Genomic DNA, 19,401 nt, shown 5'->3' with positions numbered 1-19,401 from the left:
ATGCCTGTGCTAAACATTACGAATTGGCCAGAAGGGTCCATTTACCTACACTGGGTGGTGCTAGCGTCCCTTTTTGTGTATAGGTTTTGTTCACAGAGAGCTAATGCTCTTACATAAAAAAATCCATAATTAGCTTATTAATGCTTAAGGCGTGTGAATACCTTAAAAGAGATGATCGACAAAGCAAACTACAGCAGTACATTATTAAACATTTGGTCTCAAATTAAAGATGTCAGGATACACTTGCAAAACATTTAATAAGTTCATATATAAAATGTAGGATGTTTCACAAATACATAATCTGTGTGAAGAATATTACATGAAAATGCCATGTAAATGTAAAAATAGAACATCCTTCAGTCCAGAAAATAGTGATAACACTTGGGGAAAGCGACAATTAGCTAGTCCCATTTTCTTTTTATTGGATACTCAATGACGCACATTGTCTCTTGAGCAAAACACCACTAGCAAACACTATAAATGCTCCCCTTTGGATGCTGAGTAGGTAGCATGACGTTCTACAGCTCAGACTGATGGGATGGGAATCTGATGAGCTGAGGTGCTGTCAAAGTCCTGCAGCGCCTCCTGGTGGGTGTGGTAATGCATAGCCACGTAGCTTTTGGCAAAGGCTGTGGTTTGAGAGTTGACCCGCTGCAGGCTGTTGGGGGAACTCGGGCCTGCTGACGGACTGCTGTTATAGATACTGTAGTAAGGCTCTATGCGCGTATTGATGGGTGTAGATGTGCTCGGGGGTCGGGGCTTGCGTCCAGTGGTGGCACAAGGACTAGGCATGCTGTCCCGGGAGTGACTGGGTCCGCAAGCCTGGTCCACCAGCCTCCTCTGAGGCTTCGGCGACAGCATGTACGCCGAGTTGGTCTCGTGGTGCGAGGACTTATTGCGGTTGACTTCCAGACTTCCTTTGCCCATAGCGTGTAGGCGTGTCTTGTGCTTGCAGCACAGGAAGCCCAAGGTCACCCACTGGAGGCAGCAGAGCACACGGCGACGCAGACCTGCGCTGTTGCGCGAGTACACAAACGGGTTGATTCCAGACTTCAGGAAGATGAGGGCAAATCCACAGAGCTCGAACTGGTAGTGGACAAAACTGCTCTCCGGTGACACCATATCCTGCGCCAAAGATATACCTAGTGGTAGACAGCACAACAACACAGAGATGACGATGACTATGCATGTGACCACAGCCTTTGAATCCTTGGCTGTCGCCAGGTTAACTGTGGAGACCAACTGGCAGCAAGTTGCTCCAGTGGCAGCCCCAGGCACGAGGGGCTGGTTGGTTCTCCTGGTAAAGGAGTGCGTCTGGACATGTTGGAGCTTGTTGTAGGTCTGGTTGCGGTACAGCGAGGGCACCTGCACTGTACACTGCATGCCCTCGAAACCAGTGGCAATGAGCGGCGGATGAGAAGTAGGTGGACGTGTCGCGTCCACCGTGATGATGGGACACTTCCGAACCTGAGCGTTCTTCCTCAACGCCTGAGCGATCATGAGGTATGAGATGGACACCACACCTACACAGAAAGCAAAGTCTGCAATGTATACGTACAATACTACCTTGGCTTTGTTGCCGGTAAGACCAAAGTGGGGCAGGCAAGGTCCGGAGCTCCTGGGATATGCTCGTAAGGTGACCAACACCGCCAGTGTGAAACTGGTGGTCCATAACAATGCAGTGAGGACCAGAGTACAGGGGAACGAGGCTGTACGGTTGGGCTGCTGACCCAGGACCATGCGGAGTCGATGCAGGGCAATCACAGCCACCGTTTCGAGGGACATAATGATGAAGCCCGAGCTGGTGAGGTGGAAGGCAAAGCAGAAGCCCTGGGACACGCCGCCACTCGCGTCTCCAGCATCCAGAAAGAGAACCAGTGCAAACATGGGCACAGTGACGCAGCAAATGAACAGGTCACAGAAGGATAGGTTGAGGATCATGAAGTCGAAGTTGGTGCGGAACTTGCGGAACGCCGGGTCGAAGAAGGACAAGAAGACCACCAAGTTTCCATAAGAACCGAGACAAAAGATGAGGACCAACAGGAGGGAACAGGAGGCAAGGGTAGCCGTGTGGATTAATGCCCAACCACTCACAGAAGCAGACTGGCTCTGGGAGCTGTTGAAGCCCCGAGGTTTCGCAAACTCAGCCAGGTCCAAAGGCCAGGCAGTGCTGTTCATGGTACACATGGGGATGCAAAGTGGTCACAGCCTCAGAGTGTTGCCCATCTTGCCTTTAGGTCACCCAAGAGCCAGCTAATACTCCCATTGTGCACATGGTTCATGGCAGACCCTCTGGATTGCTGCAAGGACACCAAGAGATAAATAAATATTGATTAGTAATAGACAATATGTAACACAATAAATGAACAACAAATAATTATGACAACGGCCTAATGGCTTTTTTTAACCATTTGAGGGATTCATTTTAATCTATGTGACATCTTTATCATCACTTGATGCACAAATTATTTGGAATTTCTTTAAAAACACAGAGCATCACGATGACTATTGTACCTTTATCTCATCCGTGCGCGTTCCCATCATCCACAAATCTATCGATTAAGATGAGTACATGCCTGCAACAATCTGCATAGTATCTGAAGGCTTTTCTTATCCGTTAACCACCTCTGTTAAGAATTATATTACTGCAGGTGAATGTGTGCCGACTATAACATCGTGTCAAAAATGCATCCAGCCCCAATCTTTGAAAGAACACATACAATAGATCACATGCATCATTAAAACAAACGTCCAATAAATATCTAATACATCGTTCAGTCCATACACACAGTCGCCTATAATAACCCTGCGGCTTTCTTTCTACACTTGCCGAAAAATGATGATTTTCTTACCATGGATTCCCTACGTGTGCCATTTTTAAAACACCGCGTTTTCCACATTTGTACAGATCTCCAAAGTACATGAACGTTACAAACATCCTATTTAGAGAAAGAGTATCACAGCATAAGAATGAAAAACAGAGTGAATGTAATGCGCAAGAGAGAGGGCGCGCCTCACTGGAATCATATTGAAGCCCGTGAATGGACAGCAAGGATGCCCACGCAGGAAGCACAAAGAGTCTTCTTTTGTTATATATATAATATTTGGTTCATTTAAATAAGAGCAGAGATGAGCAATTCTGCCGATTCCATTATATTAATCATATTTTTTGATTACACACACGTACATGCATACCAAGACACACACAAATTGAAATAATATATATTACGCATTTGAATAATATATCAAACAAATTGTTCTTTGTCAGCAGCAACTTTGGAGAGGCACAAAAAAAAAAGACTTTACCTGCATATTTTGTCACACTTTATTACAATCATCACTTGTCTTTTGTCAAATATTTGTAAAAGGAATATCAAGAAAAACTAACAAAAGTAATCAATTAGTCAAGCATTAGCATAGCATTACTTTGTCTTATAGCTTACCAACCAAAGTTAAACTACACATTGGCTTATGACCAGTGTTGGGGGTAACGCATTACAAGTAACGCGAGTTACTTTCCATAAAAAGTAACGAAGTAACGTATTTAGTTACTTTTTTAGGGAGTAACTCAATATTGTAATGCATTACTTTTAAAAGTAACTTTCCCCAACACTGCTTATGACATGATTTTGACAGCGTTAATTATACTTAAAATGCAAGCTTGCCAACAAATCACTGCATTAATGTACAGTCTACAACTTTTGCTACTGACTGGCTCAGTGACGCTTGCTAACGGCAAGTCTCAATGACACTGTCTCCACTTTTGCTGACACTACCTTTAAAAAGCTTCTGATATCGGGATATGAGAACACCTGGCTTGAAGCAAAAACTGCAAACACTAAACTAAATGCAAAGGTCAACTGAAAAGACAGACTAAAAGTTTCAATTGAATAAATAAATAATAAACAATTTACTGACTGCAAAAATATGAATAGAGAAAAAGATGCATGAAGTGCAGGAGTTTAAAATCTCATGGTTTAAAAAGGACTACTATTTTGTAATGCTATTGCCATTGTGATTATATTCAATTATCAGTTTAGTTCAGCTGTATTGGCATGACAATTGGAGAACAGCATCACCAAAGCATATAGTCTTACACTCTTTAACTGATGTAGGCTTACATAACTGTTAAAAATTCACTGTCTCTATGAGGCATGGGGAAATGTACAGTGCTACTTCAAAAAGAAATTGGTACTTTTACCTCATACACATATGTAACATTTACCAATATTACATGTGTACACATTTTAAACGGATTACTGCTAAAATTGTCAAATGCTATTATTACAATAAATATGCAATGCAAAGCAGTGCAGAAAACTGCTTTATATTGGGCTATAACAATCCATACTGCACTCACACAAGCAAAAATTAAAATCTGTACAAGAACATTATAGATGCAGGTCAGCGATACCTGCAATAAAGTTCCCCTTAAATATTAAGTGTACTCAAAAATAATAATAAAAAAAGAGTTTAGTAAAAGATTCTAGTTATCTTATAACTAGATGATTGCATTTATTGCTACATAAATCTTTTAATTTTCCTCTAAAAACAATCCCAGACATTCAGAGCAAACAAAAATTCATGTTTCATTTAGCTTTGCTTTCCCCTTCACCAGACAGTGACATCATTCTGAAAAACAGAAAAGAAATGATCATAAGAAGAGTCTGAGGATAAAACATGTCTGAACATGCATGTATGTGAACAGTATGTTCCAAAATCTAGTTAGATGCTATAGGTGGCATTTTATCATTTATCATATGGCATCAAAATTCCAGAAAATGAAATGACCCAGAAAAGTATTTAATAATTAAAAAAAAAGTATATAAAAGATGTTAAATAAAAACATACCGTTTTACTGTAGTATTACATTCACTATTTGTATGATGTACTGGCTGGAGTTGCTGGCTACAGTGTGTAGATCGTTCCAAATCGGTCATTTGTGCAGTTTCATTTCAAATTAGGATGCTGCTTTAAAAGGCACAGTCTATCTAGGCAGCAGAAACCAAAGCAGCTCACTAGGTTTTGGAAAAGAGCCTGTGTGTGTGTTTATAACAGACCTAAGCATAGTAACAGGGGGAGACCAGCAAATCTGTGAGCACCAGCAGCTGGTCATCTGTGAACTTCTGCTTGTGTTCCTGCCAGTTATCATGATGAGTGCGACGGAAATCCGACAGGGTTTTCTTCACAGTCATCTAGAGAAACGGAATATATATATATATATATTTATTTATATAAAAGATCTTGTGAGTCACTCATTTAAAGCAACTGGCTCTGGGTTTAGCTATAATTCTCAGTATTGCAGCTGCTGGTCTACCTCTGCCGTCCATACCATTTCTTCAAAATTCAGTTGCATGAGTTAACTTATGTTCAACTTCCAGAAATGCTTAAACATTTTATTTTTGCTCAGTCAATCCCTGGCCCCCCTGCAGACTGCAATCAGCTGATCATTCCCAATCAACCCCCTTCTCTCCACAGCTAACACACAGCAGTAAAGGAGAGCGAGAGCTGTACCTCTATAGGCTGTGTGTCATTGAGGTGGGCACTCAGGTCCATGAGGATCTGGGGCATCCAGGTGGGCACATCATACGGACTGGACAGGATGCAGGCACTCAGACCCAATACACCTGCATGCCGCCGCACCAGGTCTACACACACACATGAAAAATCAAAGTTATTTAAGGTATATAAATATACCTAGGGTGAATTCAGGTAAATTCATCTGAGGGACTAAAAGAGACCAAGTTTACCTGAATTCACCTTAGATATAAAATCATAGCCAACATTTGAAATAATTTTTCTTGACCAAAGTCATGATGTAAAATAAATAAAATAAAATCCAGTGTTAAATATTTGTGAGTGGATTCACAAAAGTATGTGAATCTTTGCTTTCAGTATCTGGTCTGACACCCTATTGCAGCAATAACTGCAGCTAAACCTTTCTTTTAACTGTTGATCAGTCCTGCACAACGGCTTGTTGGAATTTTAGCCCATTCCTTAGTACAGAAACACTTCAACTCTGTGATGTTGGTGGGTTTCCTCCTATGAACTTGCTTCAGATCCTTCCACAAAATTTCAATTGGATTAAGGTCTGGACTCGGTGCCTGGTCGGGAAATGTCATGCACCTTACCACCATAGCCGCCTGTGAGCTTCAGTGTAAATATTGCGTCAAAATCAAATCAATTTGAGCGCGATTTAAACCCGGATGATTGTAACCACTCTAAGTTCGTCTGCCTTGGGAAAGCTAGCGTGTCTCCGACATAGTGATAACACTCGTTGCCTTCTCTAGTGCAGCTCAACCAGGTCTCATCCCATTCGTCGATATTTGTGATATCACAAATTCCAGAAAATATGCGTTGTAGTCCAAACGAGTCGTTCGTTGTAGTTTTTGAAAAGTGATTTCTGTTAAATAAAATATCTCCTTTTGAAGTGGACTTTGAACTTTGTAACTTTGCAGATCTTTTTTATACTCAAACAGCAACATTACAGACTATCTAAAGTTGAAAAAGTGAAAAAGCATAATAGGACCCCTTTAACCATTTTTGGTAGAATGACTTGTGTGCTTGGGGTCGTTGTCTTTCTGCATGACCCTTTTTCTCTTGACATTCAGTTCTCGGACATATGTCCTGACATTCTCCTTTAAAATCAGCTGGTATAATTCAGAATTCATTGTTCTATCAATGATGACACGCCATCCTGGCCCAGATGCAGCAAAACAGACCCAAACCATGATACTACCAGCACCATGTTTCACAGATGGGATAAGGTTCTTATGCTGGAATGCAGTGTTTTTCTTTCTCCAAACAAAACGCTGCTCATTTAAACCAAAAAGTTATATTTTGGTCTCATCCATCCACAAAACATTTCTCCAGTATTCCTCTGGCTTGTCCACATGGTCTTTATCGAACTGCAGATGTGCAGCAGTGGTTTTTGAGAGCAGTGGCTTTCTCCTTGCAACTCTGCCATGTACACCATGGTTGTTCAGAGTTCTCCTGATGGTGGACTCGTGAACTTAACATTAGTCAATGTGTTTAATCGCTTAGAAGTTACCCTAGGGTCCTTTGCAACTTCACGGACTATTACACATCTTGCTTTTGGAGTGATCTTAGTTGGTCGACCACTTTTGGGGAGGGTAACATTGGTCTTGAATTTCCTCAATTTGTACACAATCTGTCTGACTGTGGATTTGTGGAGTCCAAACTCTTTAGAGATGGTTTTGTAACCTTTTCCAGCTTGATGATTAACAACAACTCTTTTTCTGAGTTCCTCAGAGATCTCCTTTGTTCGTGCCATGATTCACTTCCCCAGACATGATCAGACTTTGATAGATCCCTGTTCTTTAAATAAAACAGGGCACGCACTGACACCTGATAGTCATCCCATTGATTAAAAACACCTCTGTACAGATGGACTCTAACGTCACCTTCAAATTAACTGCTAATCCTAGAAATTCACATATTTTTGCCACTCACAGATATGTAATATTAGATAATTTTCCTGATTAAATAAATGACAAAGTATATATTTTAATCTCAGTTGTTTGATTGGGTTCTCTGTCAACTTTCAGGACTTGCGTGAAAATCTGATGATCTTTTGGGTTATACTTATGCAGAAATATAGAAAATTCTAAAGGGTTCACAAACTTTCAAGCAGCACTGTGTATATTATATATATATATATATATATATATATATATATATATACACTGTATTACACTACCATTCAAACATTCAAACTGACCCCATACTTGAACAGTAGTGTATGTACTTATATATGTCTGTGTGATCATTACCAGCAGAAGGGATCATGTCCACCACTGAGCCCAGCTCTCTCCTCTTGCGCTTGGGCAGACGGGTCTTGCTCAGGGCCTCAAAATGGGCCTGCATGGGTTCATCAATGCTGAGAAAATTACACTGCAGGAATCCACTTAGAGTGGTGGCAGCCATCTCCCTCACCTAAAAACACGAAGAGAGAGAGACAAAGAGAGAGAAGGAAATAAAGATCATTACATTGTTACAGTTCAGGCTAATATCTTGTGGCCAAAGGTTCAGACAGTTTCTCTTTTCAGTTATCTGAAAATAGCGTGGGAAGTGCAGAGCAGGGAAAGACGGGGTCAGAACTTTTCTTTAAAGAAGAAAAATACACAGGGCCTGAAGAAAAGAAGTGTTGGAAAGAAGTGTATAGCATAGCAGAACAGTGCCATCTGCATTACAGAACAAAACAAGATGTTCCAGAGCAGAACTCCAGTCAGGTTGAAATGGGTAAATAAGCAAATTTAGAGTTTATTACCAGTGATGTGCTAAACAAATAGTGTGAACAACTAGTCATTTAACCGGTCTCAAGGAAGAACTGTGTAATTAGGCAAAAAAATCCGTAGTTATTAAAAACACACAGACAGCCATAAAAGCTGACTCAGCAATAGCAATTCTCGGTGCATGTCTATGAGAGTTTAGGACACGCATCTGTGGTGAAAAAGAAACAATGGCTTATGTTTTGAAGCTTCAAAATCTAGTGACCTTGGCCCGTGTGCTCTGATATTTAACTTTGAAACAGTCATGTTCTCATTGGCTGGTACCAATCAACTGAATGGCTGTATTACATCAGCAGACAGAGGGTCGTATGCAACATGGAACCCAAGGTGCTTTGATTTAATAGCCTGAATTAAAGGGTGTAGTTTTCTTCCACTCATAACCCTATTCTTTTCCCCTTTAGCCTCTTCTCTCTGTTTGCAGTCCTCTCCTCTCTGGAAATTTGAACATCTATCACCATGGAAACAGAATACTGCTGCAGCGGGGAGTTGCCATGGTAACAGTAAGAGGGATAGAAGGATAGAGAGCGTGAGAGAGAGAAAGAATAAAGGAAAACGAGAGTGCTACATCACTGAAAAGAGAGAACGGAGAAAGAGACACTTTCACCAGAGCGGCCTACGCAATTGGCTTTCGACACAGTTAACCTTAGCGATTAACTAAGGTCGTGCTTATTCTTAGTTGCTTCCGTTTAGACTTTTCCTCTAAAAGACCTCAAATATAGATAGATATATAATCTTGAAGAGTGATCAGGCTTAATTCAGTGGAGTTGAGTGAAACATATCTTAAACATGCAGATATCTGCACACGTCATGGGAGTAAAATCAGAATAAAAAGACAGAGCTCAGAGGACACTTGTGTCCATTTGTCCAGACTTGAGCACTGCGACTATGGCCTGTGTATTAAAGGTATGTATTATGAGGGCCCAATATTTGGAAAATGTCCTCAAAAATGTATATTAACTGCAAAACCGGTTTTCTATTTGAATATTTAAATAAATAAATTGGTACTTTTAGAAGTAAATGTAAAGCTAGGATGTAGAAAATACAATAAATTAAAATGACAAATAATGTAATTAAATTATAAAATTCTAATGAAATTAATATATAAACTATTTTAAATAAATACAAATGTGCAATGCAAATTTATTGTTTGTCATATTATTTGTGTACATATTAACATGGTTAAAATGCATTGCTTCATATGACAGAAACTTTTATTAGTATTAAAAACTGCCAAAAAATGGTATTAAAATGATTAATTCAATTAATTAATTCATCAACAGCCAGAAAGTCTGCCAAGTTTGTCGAATGAGAGATTGTTGTGCAATTCTTCATTGCCGAGTCAGTGATTTTATTCGAATGCTCTGCTGATTGGCTGTCATAGTTAAAGTGCTGTTCATAAAGTTCATCCATTTAATTTTTGCATTTTATGATGTTGATTGAGGAACACAAATAATTCATAATATTCAGTATGAAATTACTATTATGTACTCTCATATTAGGCTTGGCAGATGATTGGCAACTTGTTCCCCACAGAAAATAAAGAGCCAGAGACAACCCTAGTCCTCAGAAACTGTGAAACAAACCTTTATGCATGTGCAAGTTTATTCACACACCTCAAGTTGTTCATCCTCCAGCAGGCGTAGTACCAGCGCTCTCACGTCACTGACGGCCTTGGCATCACTGAGGAAGGTGAAAAGATTGTAGAAAACCATGATCTGCAGGTAGGTGAGAACGGTGTAACGTGCGTGCCATGAGCTGATCCTTGAAATCTGTAACATATAACGTCATCTGCTGGTCAAATCACACATCAAACCCTCACATTCACACATAACTCCTACTAAATATGCTGTTTTCAGCTTTTAGTGTGTGTGTGTGTGCATGCGTTATGGGCACTGGAAAGTCACCTCCTCAAGTGCATTGAGGACTTGTGGGATCTGCTCTGAGTACAGAAGCCCCTGGGACATGAGAGACAAACACATCTTAGCGTCTCTCTTCATCTCATCATAGCTGTCGTCATTCTCCACGGGAGCAATCTAGAAAGAGAGAGAGAGAGATAGGCTTAAAAACACAAGATTTGTAGGGAGTGAACTAAATTACGGACAAAGTCTGGACTCACTTTAAAGAGTAGAGGGAGGAGACGAAGCTGTTCAGGGACCACAGAAGAGAAGGAGCGTCCAGCACTGGTCATCAACCACTTCAACACTGTCACAAAGACAGTGAAAAACACAAAATATCCCTGAAACACTTCTGCACACTCATTTTCACTTTCTCAAACAATCATGTTCACACACAAACAGCGAGACACACAAAATACACACCAGTTTTGAGTAATTTGATGGCTTGTGTCCTCTCGTCTTGATCTCCCACTGTGTTCTCCTCTACCACATGGTTCTGGATCTCCTCCTCACCCTCCGTTAAAGGCTTGAGCCTGGCCAGCACACGCTCGGTGAACTCTGCGATGCGCGGAGACATGGTGGGCTGAGTGTGTGGTAGGTTCACATCAATCATGAAGATGTAGGTGAGCACACTGAGAGACAGGACAAGAAGAGAGAAAGAATGAACTGCAGTTGCTGAATGTGTTGCTAATATACAGCGACTCTGAACACAAATTGAACATGAAAAAGCACATATAATGTTGATTTTTGTATTCAAGCACATACCTGCCGATGCGTTCGCGTACATTCTTGTAGACCTGAGTGAGTTTGGGTTCTAGGTAGTGTAGTAACCTGTGAAGCAGCTCTGGGACCCTCCACTTCTGCTGAGCAAGACCTCCCTGCAGCACATACAGACGGCTGAAAAAGAGACATGACATTGAGTCCAATTACATGACAAACTTGGACATGAAATATATACAAGTCACATTCATCACATTCCTGCTTTTAATCCATTACATTCAGCTTTCAAAAGAGGAAGTGTGTTTGGTAGTGATGTCATACCAGGCGTCCACAAATGAGCCTCCTTCTCCTGTGACCGGTGATTCCATCAGCATCTCAAACAGCCAGTGCAGCTTTCGTGGGTCTCGGCTCTCCTGTACAATACACACATACACAAGGAATCATTTTTTGGGAAAATATGAAAGCATATACTACTGTTTAAATGTTTTGGGTCGGTAAGATTTTTGAAAGAAGTCTTTTATGCTCACCAAGGCTGTTTTGATCAAAAATACAGTAAAAACTGAAATATTGTGAAATATTATTTTAATTTAAAACAACTGCTTTCTATTTGAATCTACACATGTTAAAATATATATTTCAAGTGATGGTATGACTGAATTTTCAGCAGCCGTTACTCCAGTCTTCAGTGTCACATGATCCTTCAGAAATCATTCTAATATGCTGATTTGGTCCACAAGAAACATTTATTATTATTATAATAAATGAAAACAGTTTTTTCAGGATTCTTTGATGAATAAAAAGTTCAAAAGAACAGCATTTATATGAAATATTTTATAACATTATAAATGTCTACTGTCATTTGATTTAAAACTTTAAAAACTCATAAAACACAAACTGCAATATTTTGAACGCTAGTGTAGAATAACATATTTTTCCAACATACTTTCATCATTAGCCTTATTTATATAAGAATATGAGACTTAAATTTAATCTACAATTTAAATGGCATGTTTTTTGTAGATAATTGTGCAAAAACTCAATGATATAAAACATATAGGTCTACATCCTACTAAAAGAGGAGTTCCATGCTCTAAAAAGAGTGACAAAGGTGTCCTTACGCAGGCAGTGGCAATGCAGGTGCCCCAGTCTGCATACGTCTCAATGGTGATATTGGAGAGAGCTTTACGGAGGAGTGGACACAGCAGAGCCCACAGTTTTTCCACCTGTAACAAACAACACAATCACGTACAAACTCAAACACGTGTTTACATCATTCAGCACCAAAACAGTGATGTTGAAGACTCCAATCCTCTGAACTTTGTTGAATTGCAACTAAATGCATGTGTGCTAATACCTTGCTGTAGCTCCAGTGTTTGGAGCCCCTGATGAGTCCAGAGATGATCTCCGCCACACAGCGCTGGGTGCTCTCATGGGAATCTGCAACCAGACGCTCCATATGAGGCTTCAGCAGCGGCAGGAAGTCATCATCAAAGTTCCGGAAAAGACCCTTTTGCAACACAAGACAATGTTTTTGTTTTTGCAGTTACATTTTTGCTGATATTTTTTTAACTGGCTGGATGTCAGATATACTGTAGAACCAAATTGGTTTGAACAATGGACTGTAGATGCACTTCTGAAGACTCTCACCTTAAAAAGGCAAAATCGTCGTGGGCTGAATTTATCTTTCCCCTTCCTGTCCTCCAGAGACAAATAGTGGATGAACTGATCTATGAACTGCTGGTCTGAGAAATGATCATATATGATCTGTTCACTCTACAACACAGAAAACAGGCACAAAAAAAATAAATAAAAAAATGAGGTGGTATGAGTATCTGTTGAGATTTTCAGACATTGGTTGGGTTTAGATGTCATTTAATTTTAATATTTGTATACCTCATTCATTTCTTGTCTTGTTTTGCCCTGTTTAGGCTGTTCCTCAGGAGGGGCATAGAGCATCAGCGTCCTTAAAAGAAAAAAAAAAAAAAGAAGTAATTTTAAAATAAATTTTGTGTTGATCTTCAATCAACTGCTAAATATATGCTACCATTCAAAAGTTTGATTTTCAGCAGCCATTACTCTAGTCTTCAGTGTCACATAGTCCTTCAGAAATAATTTTAATATGCTGATTTGGCACTTAAGAACCATTTCTTATTATCAATGTTGAGAACAGTTGTGCCGCTTAATATTTTTTGTGAAAAACTGATAATTTTTTTTTTACAGAATTCTTTGATGTATATTAAGTTCAAAAGAAATCTTCTGTAATACTGAAAAGGTCTTTACTATCACTTTTGTGTGTCATTTTTGTGTGTACATCAATTTTCTTTATATTCCTCACACAAAGCTATTGTATGGCTTCGGAAGACATGAAATATGGTGCATGATTCATGTATTTAAGCACTGTAAGCATGTGTACCGTGGCCATGTGGAATAGCCCCAGTGGGTTTTCTCAATGAAGCAGCATTCATCCCAGTCCTGCTGGGAACGTGGCAACCTGCTACTGTCATACTGCAGCCACTGGTTATCAGACCTGTCTCCTGCCAGCAGAGAGCCTAGAGCTTTACCACCACCTACACGAAGAACAGGAACAAATAAAGCTCAAATCTCAGAAATTCTTTGATATGAGTCAATTCTTACTGTATGGTTAGTGTACTCACATGATTGTAGAGACGTTTTGAGCTCAGATAAGTCGTAAGGATTCACTGACACTTTCTTGTGAGGTCTCTTGAGCTGCTTTAGAATTCCACTCACTGCTGATATCGCACCCTGAACAACAAATAGCACACGACAGAATGAAGTGCGTTTTTGTGTAGCTTTCCTTACACACATATGTTCATAAGTATAATTGTGACACAATGCACACACAAACACACATTGCGAACTAAGAGCGAGTCGTGGTTCAGGCTCTCAATGAAAAAGAGGACTGCAGAGGAAGGCAAGGGGTGGTCATCTCTCAGCATCAGAGAGAGGAAGCCGATAGCTATCTGCTCAAACTTCCAGGGCCTGCCAAATAAACAAGCATATGACCAATTAATTTCCATGACTTTACCATCCAGACATTTGCTGTCCAATCTCACCAGACACAATGAGTAGACGTACAGGTTTCGGTCGTAAAGGCAGTCCAAAAGATCCACCACTAGATTCTCATACTTTCTGTTAGGATTGATAAAACAGAAAAAAACTAAATTTTTGTGTATATCCACTGCTTAACTGGATATAAATTGGAAAGCATATTTGTATGTAGTTTTTTATGTATTTACTTACTGCACTGAGTCTTTGTTTTTCTGTTCCTGTCTCTTTCTTCCCTCCAGTTCCTCCTGTTCAGAGGCGGCACATAGAGTCGGTTCTGGGTTACTAGATTTCATCATTTTTAGAGCAACCTCCACACAACTCTCCGGGATCTGAATATGAAACAAAAAACAACAGTGTAAAGACAAATGTCACAATAAAAATACTTTTACTTTTGTTATAACTGCAGTTATATAGAAAGAAAAAGTTGAAGCTGGTGTGCGATGACAATAAACATATTAGCAAAACTAATTTTCACTTTAAATTACGAACGAAGGCTTTCCATTCGCTTAAAGCTGAAGTGTGTAATTTTTTCCCAATGTTTAGTTAATGTTTCTCCCTCATTTAGGCTACTATTTGCTGAACTCACAGAAAAGTCAACTCCAATGGTCTCGTACTGGTGGTGGATTTTGTCAGCCAGATCATCGAAGAGCCGGACGACCGAAGACTTCTCTAGAGACATGGAGGGGCTCATACCAGATCGTACGATGACAGGCCATGTGAGAGTAATGCAGTCCCAGTACTGCAGGTTAGCAAGACAGATAACAGAGTGGTTCCCTAACAGACAGTACAAGGCACCCTGGAGAAGAGTAAAAAAAAGAAAAATATGATGCTATTCAATTTTGCAAAGCTGTCAAATGTCAGAACGATCAATAGGAACAGAAAACATTTTTAGTTTCTTTTAGTGCAGTTATTCATCACGAACGGTGTAAGACCTACTTTGAATTGCTGCTGGGTAACGTCAGTGCGGTCTGGGTCCAGATACTTCAGCACTGCAGGGATGACATCTCTGCAGCATAAGTTGTAGGTACCCAATGCGGTGAACAGCACATTCTGAGCTTTACTCCTCACCTGAGGTAAAATAGAGACTGTTAATGGTGTATTCATTGCTTTTGTGTGTGAATACATATGTATGTGTGTGTGTGCGTGTATGGCCTTGACATACCTGACTGTACCTGCTGGTGGACAGTTGGAGCAGGTCATTTATCAGGTCCTGATGAACACTCCTGTAGCAACATCCCTCCTTGGTCAGATTTCTTAACTGAAACACACACATAGGCACAAAACATACTCAAAACTACTGGAATCTTAACAAAACATGCTGAAGAGCCCAAAAATATGCATTCTTATTTTATGGTACCCAAAAATATTATACATATAAAGGGGTGAATCTCATGAAAACCTGTTCAGGTCAATTATTTTACACTAAAATCAAAAGAATTGAATAGAAATATTCAGAAATATTTAAACAGCTTTTATGACACATTCCACATAGACTTCATTTTTCTTTTTCATCTTTATACACAATATTAAATAGAACACATTAATAAAATAAATGTAATTAAATAAAAATGAAAAATGAAAATAAATATGTCTGACAGGTTTTGTGAGATTCAGCCAAACGCTCTATAAAATGTTAATTATTTTAATTATTATGAGTTACCTCATGTTGCAACATGACTCTGTCTATGAGTAGAGCTCTGATGTGCTGTTTACTGCCGTGAAGCTGGAGAGAAGAGGAGGGAGTTTCAGTCTATTACACATCAAATATAGAGATTAGTAACAGACATTAAATGTGCCTCTAACCTTGTTCTCCATGGACTTCTTAATAAGACTGAAACTTTTCCAGCGGGAGTCAAACTCATGTTTGTGTGAGCCTTTGAAGTGAAGCAGGTCATTGATGATCTATAGAGGGAAAAGACCATTTGTCAGTCATACCACGGCTTATCAATACAATACTGTAAAGATAATCTGCACATCCACACAAATGTTAGAGAAAACCTGACAGTGTTTCAGTTCACCTTTAGAATTGAGAAGAGGGATTTGATGTCGTCCTCTGAGTGCTCTAGAGTATGGTCTATACAGATAAACATCATAGAGTTGAGAGAGTCTTGAATACTGCAGCTTTCAGTTCAGTCAATATATAACAATTATCATTTATTCAATTAAAATAATTGATCACATCTGATGTTAGATGTTAAAAAGGTTAGAAAATTGATCTGCTGTATTAAACTTTAAAGTTTAAAACTAGAACAGGATTCAGTGTGTTGGAGTAACTTACGTAGTAGAGGTCTAATCACCTTACAGATGTCCTCTCTGTAGTTCTCTCTAGACAGGTCTGCCACAATCAATAATAATCAATTGCCAAGCAACTAATTCATTAATAAGTATAGCTCTTGCACGGATACTAAACACAAGAAGGAAATGCTCACTTACCATAGTCTACTCCCGTGTACACGTTTGTCTCGTATAGCGGAACCATACTGTTTGCCCTGAAGTAAGAAACATTGCAAAGTTAAAATATTACTAAATCAACGTTTAAATATAAGTGTACCAGAGCATCAAATACTGTATAGTTTTACAATCCATGCATACTAAATTAAAAGATTTTTTTTGTTTTTGTTACTGTAGTACATTGTGTGTGTCACTCACATCTCTGGCACAGGTTCTCCATACAGTGGAGGCAGAAGGCTGCCTGCTCCCAGAAGGCAGTTATGAACAATGGACAGACTCTGCAGAACGTCATCCCTAAAGAGACCAAACACATTAGCAAATGAGTCTTTCTCTGATCTTTTTTCTTTAATCTTTTTAATTAATGCATCAAATTAAAAATCTGTCCATCTATGAAAGAAACAACAATATCTCTTAAATCAGTCTTACATCATAGTCTCTGATTTGTCTCTACAATCCCAATTCCAGAAAATTTGGGACGTTTTGAAGATGTTTTCGTTTGGGGGTACTGTGTGTGTCCGTGTTGGGTGAAGGGGGGCTGGTGTTGTTTGGATGCCGATTTTGTAAAGTTTTTGCTGGGATGGGCATTTAAAAAAATCTGATATTCGCTTTTGCGCCATTATCTCCTTGTATTAAAGTTAATCTTGTTCGCATTCTGTACAGTTCATGTCTGATACCACGCGCTAGCGTCACGTGTTCATGAGGATTAGGCTAATCATCCCATATAGAAAACATCTCAAGTAAAATTAATCATGTTTATAAAGATAAACATGGGTTTATTATAGCCCACTTACAATTTACATTTCAGAGATCATTACAAATAAATTATTAAATGCTAAAACTGAATAAATTTAAATGAACAAACTTGGCGTTGCATTTGCAACCATGTGAAAACAGGGGGTGCTGCAGCCCCCTCAGCACCCCTACTTCCCGCGTCCCTGGTGTATGATTTATATTAACATTACAGAATAGAACATAATCAATATGAACTTTTAACGTTTAATTTAAATAAATGTAATTGCACAAACTATGTAGGCTACAATTTCAGTTTATTTATTGTGAAATAATTCAAACATATATGTTTTTTTCTGTCCTCTGATAGCATTGTTCTGGGCTGCTGCTCCCAAAGGCATCAATACTTTCTTATGATACTTTTGGGAAACGCAGCCCTGTTTGAATGCACTGTCAGAAGTGAGTGAATGCTCTCTGTGATTGATTGGTTCCATCTTGCAACATTTGCGTGTGTTCAACTTCAGATGAGCAGGAAAATAGTTCTATCCTACACAATTATTCTCTAACATAGGTTATTCGTCCAATTCAATGCGTATTGTATACATTATTTTTTTTGTTAAATTAACAAAATCACTGGTAAATAAAAGATTAGTATCGATATTTTTTATTTGAGTATCGATACTTTCGATACTCGCATCAGTATTGATATATCGATACTTCAGATCGATACACCCATCCCTAATTAATTTGCATAGCTAGCCAGGCCATGATACCCTCACCTATTCCCTATTGTCCTTTGGATATTTTATAACCTTTTCACTTTTATTTTGCCTCTGTCCCAACTTTTTTGAAGTGTGTTGCAGCCATCAAAATCTGTTTATATATACAAAATACATTTAAGTTGGTCAGTGAAAACTTTGGAAACCTTTTCTTTGTACTTTTGTCAATTAAATAAAAGTTAAAGAGAATGAACAAATCACAGATCCTTGATTTTATTGCATTTTACAAAACATCCCAACTTTTCGGGAATTGGTGTTGTAAATCATTGAATCATGTGAACGTGTACCACAGGAGCCAGGGGTATTTAAAAACTTTCAGATTTTTGCCACTATGAAACAAAAACATAAAATAAATTATGAGAAAAAAAGGTCAAGGATTAAATAAATCACAATTAATCCCTTGTTATAAACACATTCAGTCCCTTTTTAAAGAAAATTCAGTGTAATATGAACACATTTCTGGCTGTGGGGGTACGGATGAGTTCAAACACAGATAAGATGTTACTGTAACCTGTGGCTGACCTGCTGATGTCTTGTTCTCCCTGTGCGTGTTTCTGCAGACGCTGGAGTTCAGGCTTTAACAGCAGATCCAGCAGGTAGAAAACAAACTCTTTCTCTTCTGTGCTGGGCACGTGCCATTGGATGCCCAGGTTCAACAGGTCTCCAGGCTGCCCCCAGTCCTGATTCAGAGAGGAGACAGAGACAACTAGTGGAACATCAGCTTCCATGACATGATTTTTTTTTCTATCTCAAAACTTAGAAAAAAAAACAAACAACAGTGACCAATGTTTTGTGTAATTACGTATACTGATGATAATTGGCGTTACGTTTAAAATCATCCTTGTTATATTTTCTTGATACACTTTTCGTTAAAAAGTTACAAAGAAGTTTCATGGATTTGTTTTCATAAACTTAGAAAATGAGAGGAGTAGTTCTGATTTTCTGAGAATGCAGAGGTGGAGTCAAGTTCAAATGAACCATGTAATAATACGTCAGACAGTGAGGAAGAGTGACGTCTGTCTGTCTAAGAAAAGGTACTCAGGTTAACCAATGCTTGAGACAGTGACGGAGCTCCACTAATCCATCCATTTACTCAATCATCTCATCTCTTTCTCTTTAGAGACATTTAATAGGATAAAAGTAAAGCCAGGTCACAGGAGCAAACACAGATATATCCAAGCGGGACATTCCCATTCACTCTGCTGTTGTGAATGGTAATTTACACATTTTGTTATATTTATTTATTATATTATTATTATTATTATTATTATATTTATTATTATTATATTTTCAGACTTTATTCACATTTACATTTATTCATTTGGCAGACACTTTTATCCAAAGTGACTTATAGTTGAGGAATACATAGGGTGGCCATATGTGACCCCGGACCACAAAACCAGTCTTAAGTGTCAATTTTTCAAAATTAAGATTTATACATCATCG

The 19,401-nt window shown here is 38.9% G+C and overlaps 2 protein-coding genes across 3 annotated transcripts in view; both read right to left on the bottom strand.

The window, feature by feature from the left end:
* Window positions 1-525: 525 nt before the first annotated feature.
* LOC107683917 (probable G-protein coupled receptor 75) lies at window positions 526-2,971 on the bottom strand. The gene is made up of 2 exons (XM_016479986.1): window positions 2,853-2,971; window positions 526-2,300 (listed from the first exon to the last, which is right to left on the bottom strand). The coding sequence occupies exon 2, from the start codon at window positions 2,185-2,187 to the stop codon at window positions 526-528; it is 1,662 nt and encodes a 553-aa protein (XP_016335472.1). The 5' UTR covers window positions 2,188-2,300; window positions 2,853-2,971.
* A 977-nt stretch (window positions 2,972-3,948) lies between these two features.
* LOC107679520 (proteasome activator complex subunit 4A-like) overlaps window positions 3,949-19,401 on the bottom strand; it is a 29,773-nt gene continuing 14,320 nt past the window's right edge. For both annotated transcript variants that reach the window (XM_016475130.1, XM_016475205.1), the window contains 29 exons: window positions 18,478-18,635; window positions 16,646-16,741; window positions 16,430-16,485; window positions 16,275-16,331; window positions 16,015-16,070; window positions 15,800-15,898; window positions 15,657-15,719; window positions 15,159-15,254; window positions 14,933-15,064; window positions 14,583-14,792; window positions 14,189-14,325; window positions 14,024-14,077; window positions 13,798-13,927; window positions 13,582-13,690; window positions 13,341-13,494; window positions 12,821-12,890; window positions 12,575-12,700; window positions 12,282-12,434; window positions 12,046-12,150; window positions 11,249-11,340; window positions 10,973-11,104; window positions 10,631-10,839; window positions 10,429-10,514; window positions 10,217-10,345; window positions 9,926-10,081; window positions 7,794-7,956; window positions 5,515-5,648; window positions 5,061-5,195; window positions 3,949-4,632 (listed from right to left, as the gene is read on the bottom strand). In XM_016475130.1, coding sequence (XP_016330616.1) covers window positions 5,061-5,195; window positions 5,515-5,648; window positions 7,794-7,956; window positions 9,926-10,081; window positions 10,217-10,345; window positions 10,429-10,514; window positions 10,631-10,839; window positions 10,973-11,104; window positions 11,249-11,340; window positions 12,046-12,150; window positions 12,282-12,434; window positions 12,575-12,700; window positions 12,821-12,890; window positions 13,341-13,494; window positions 13,582-13,690; window positions 13,798-13,927; window positions 14,024-14,077; window positions 14,189-14,325; window positions 14,583-14,792; window positions 14,933-15,064; window positions 15,159-15,254; window positions 15,657-15,719; window positions 15,800-15,898; window positions 16,015-16,070; window positions 16,275-16,331; window positions 16,430-16,485; window positions 16,646-16,741; window positions 18,478-18,635 — 3,297 coding nt within the window. In that variant the 3' untranslated portion in view covers window positions 3,949-4,632. The remainder of the gene's footprint in view (window positions 4,633-5,060; window positions 5,196-5,514; window positions 5,649-7,793; window positions 7,957-9,925; window positions 10,082-10,216; window positions 10,346-10,428; window positions 10,515-10,630; window positions 10,840-10,972; window positions 11,105-11,248; window positions 11,341-12,045; window positions 12,151-12,281; window positions 12,435-12,574; window positions 12,701-12,820; window positions 12,891-13,340; window positions 13,495-13,581; window positions 13,691-13,797; window positions 13,928-14,023; window positions 14,078-14,188; window positions 14,326-14,582; window positions 14,793-14,932; window positions 15,065-15,158; window positions 15,255-15,656; window positions 15,720-15,799; window positions 15,899-16,014; window positions 16,071-16,274; window positions 16,332-16,429; window positions 16,486-16,645; window positions 16,742-18,477; window positions 18,636-19,401) is intronic.

The sequence above is a fragment of the Sinocyclocheilus anshuiensis genome, unplaced genomic scaffold, assembly GCF_001515605.1.
Source record: "Sinocyclocheilus anshuiensis isolate Anshui unplaced genomic scaffold, SAMN03320099.WGS_v1.1 scaffold413, whole genome shotgun sequence".
NCBI lineage: Eukaryota > Metazoa > Chordata > Actinopteri > Cypriniformes > Cyprinidae > Sinocyclocheilus > Sinocyclocheilus anshuiensis.
This window is presented reverse-complemented; position numbering and strand designations above follow the sequence as displayed.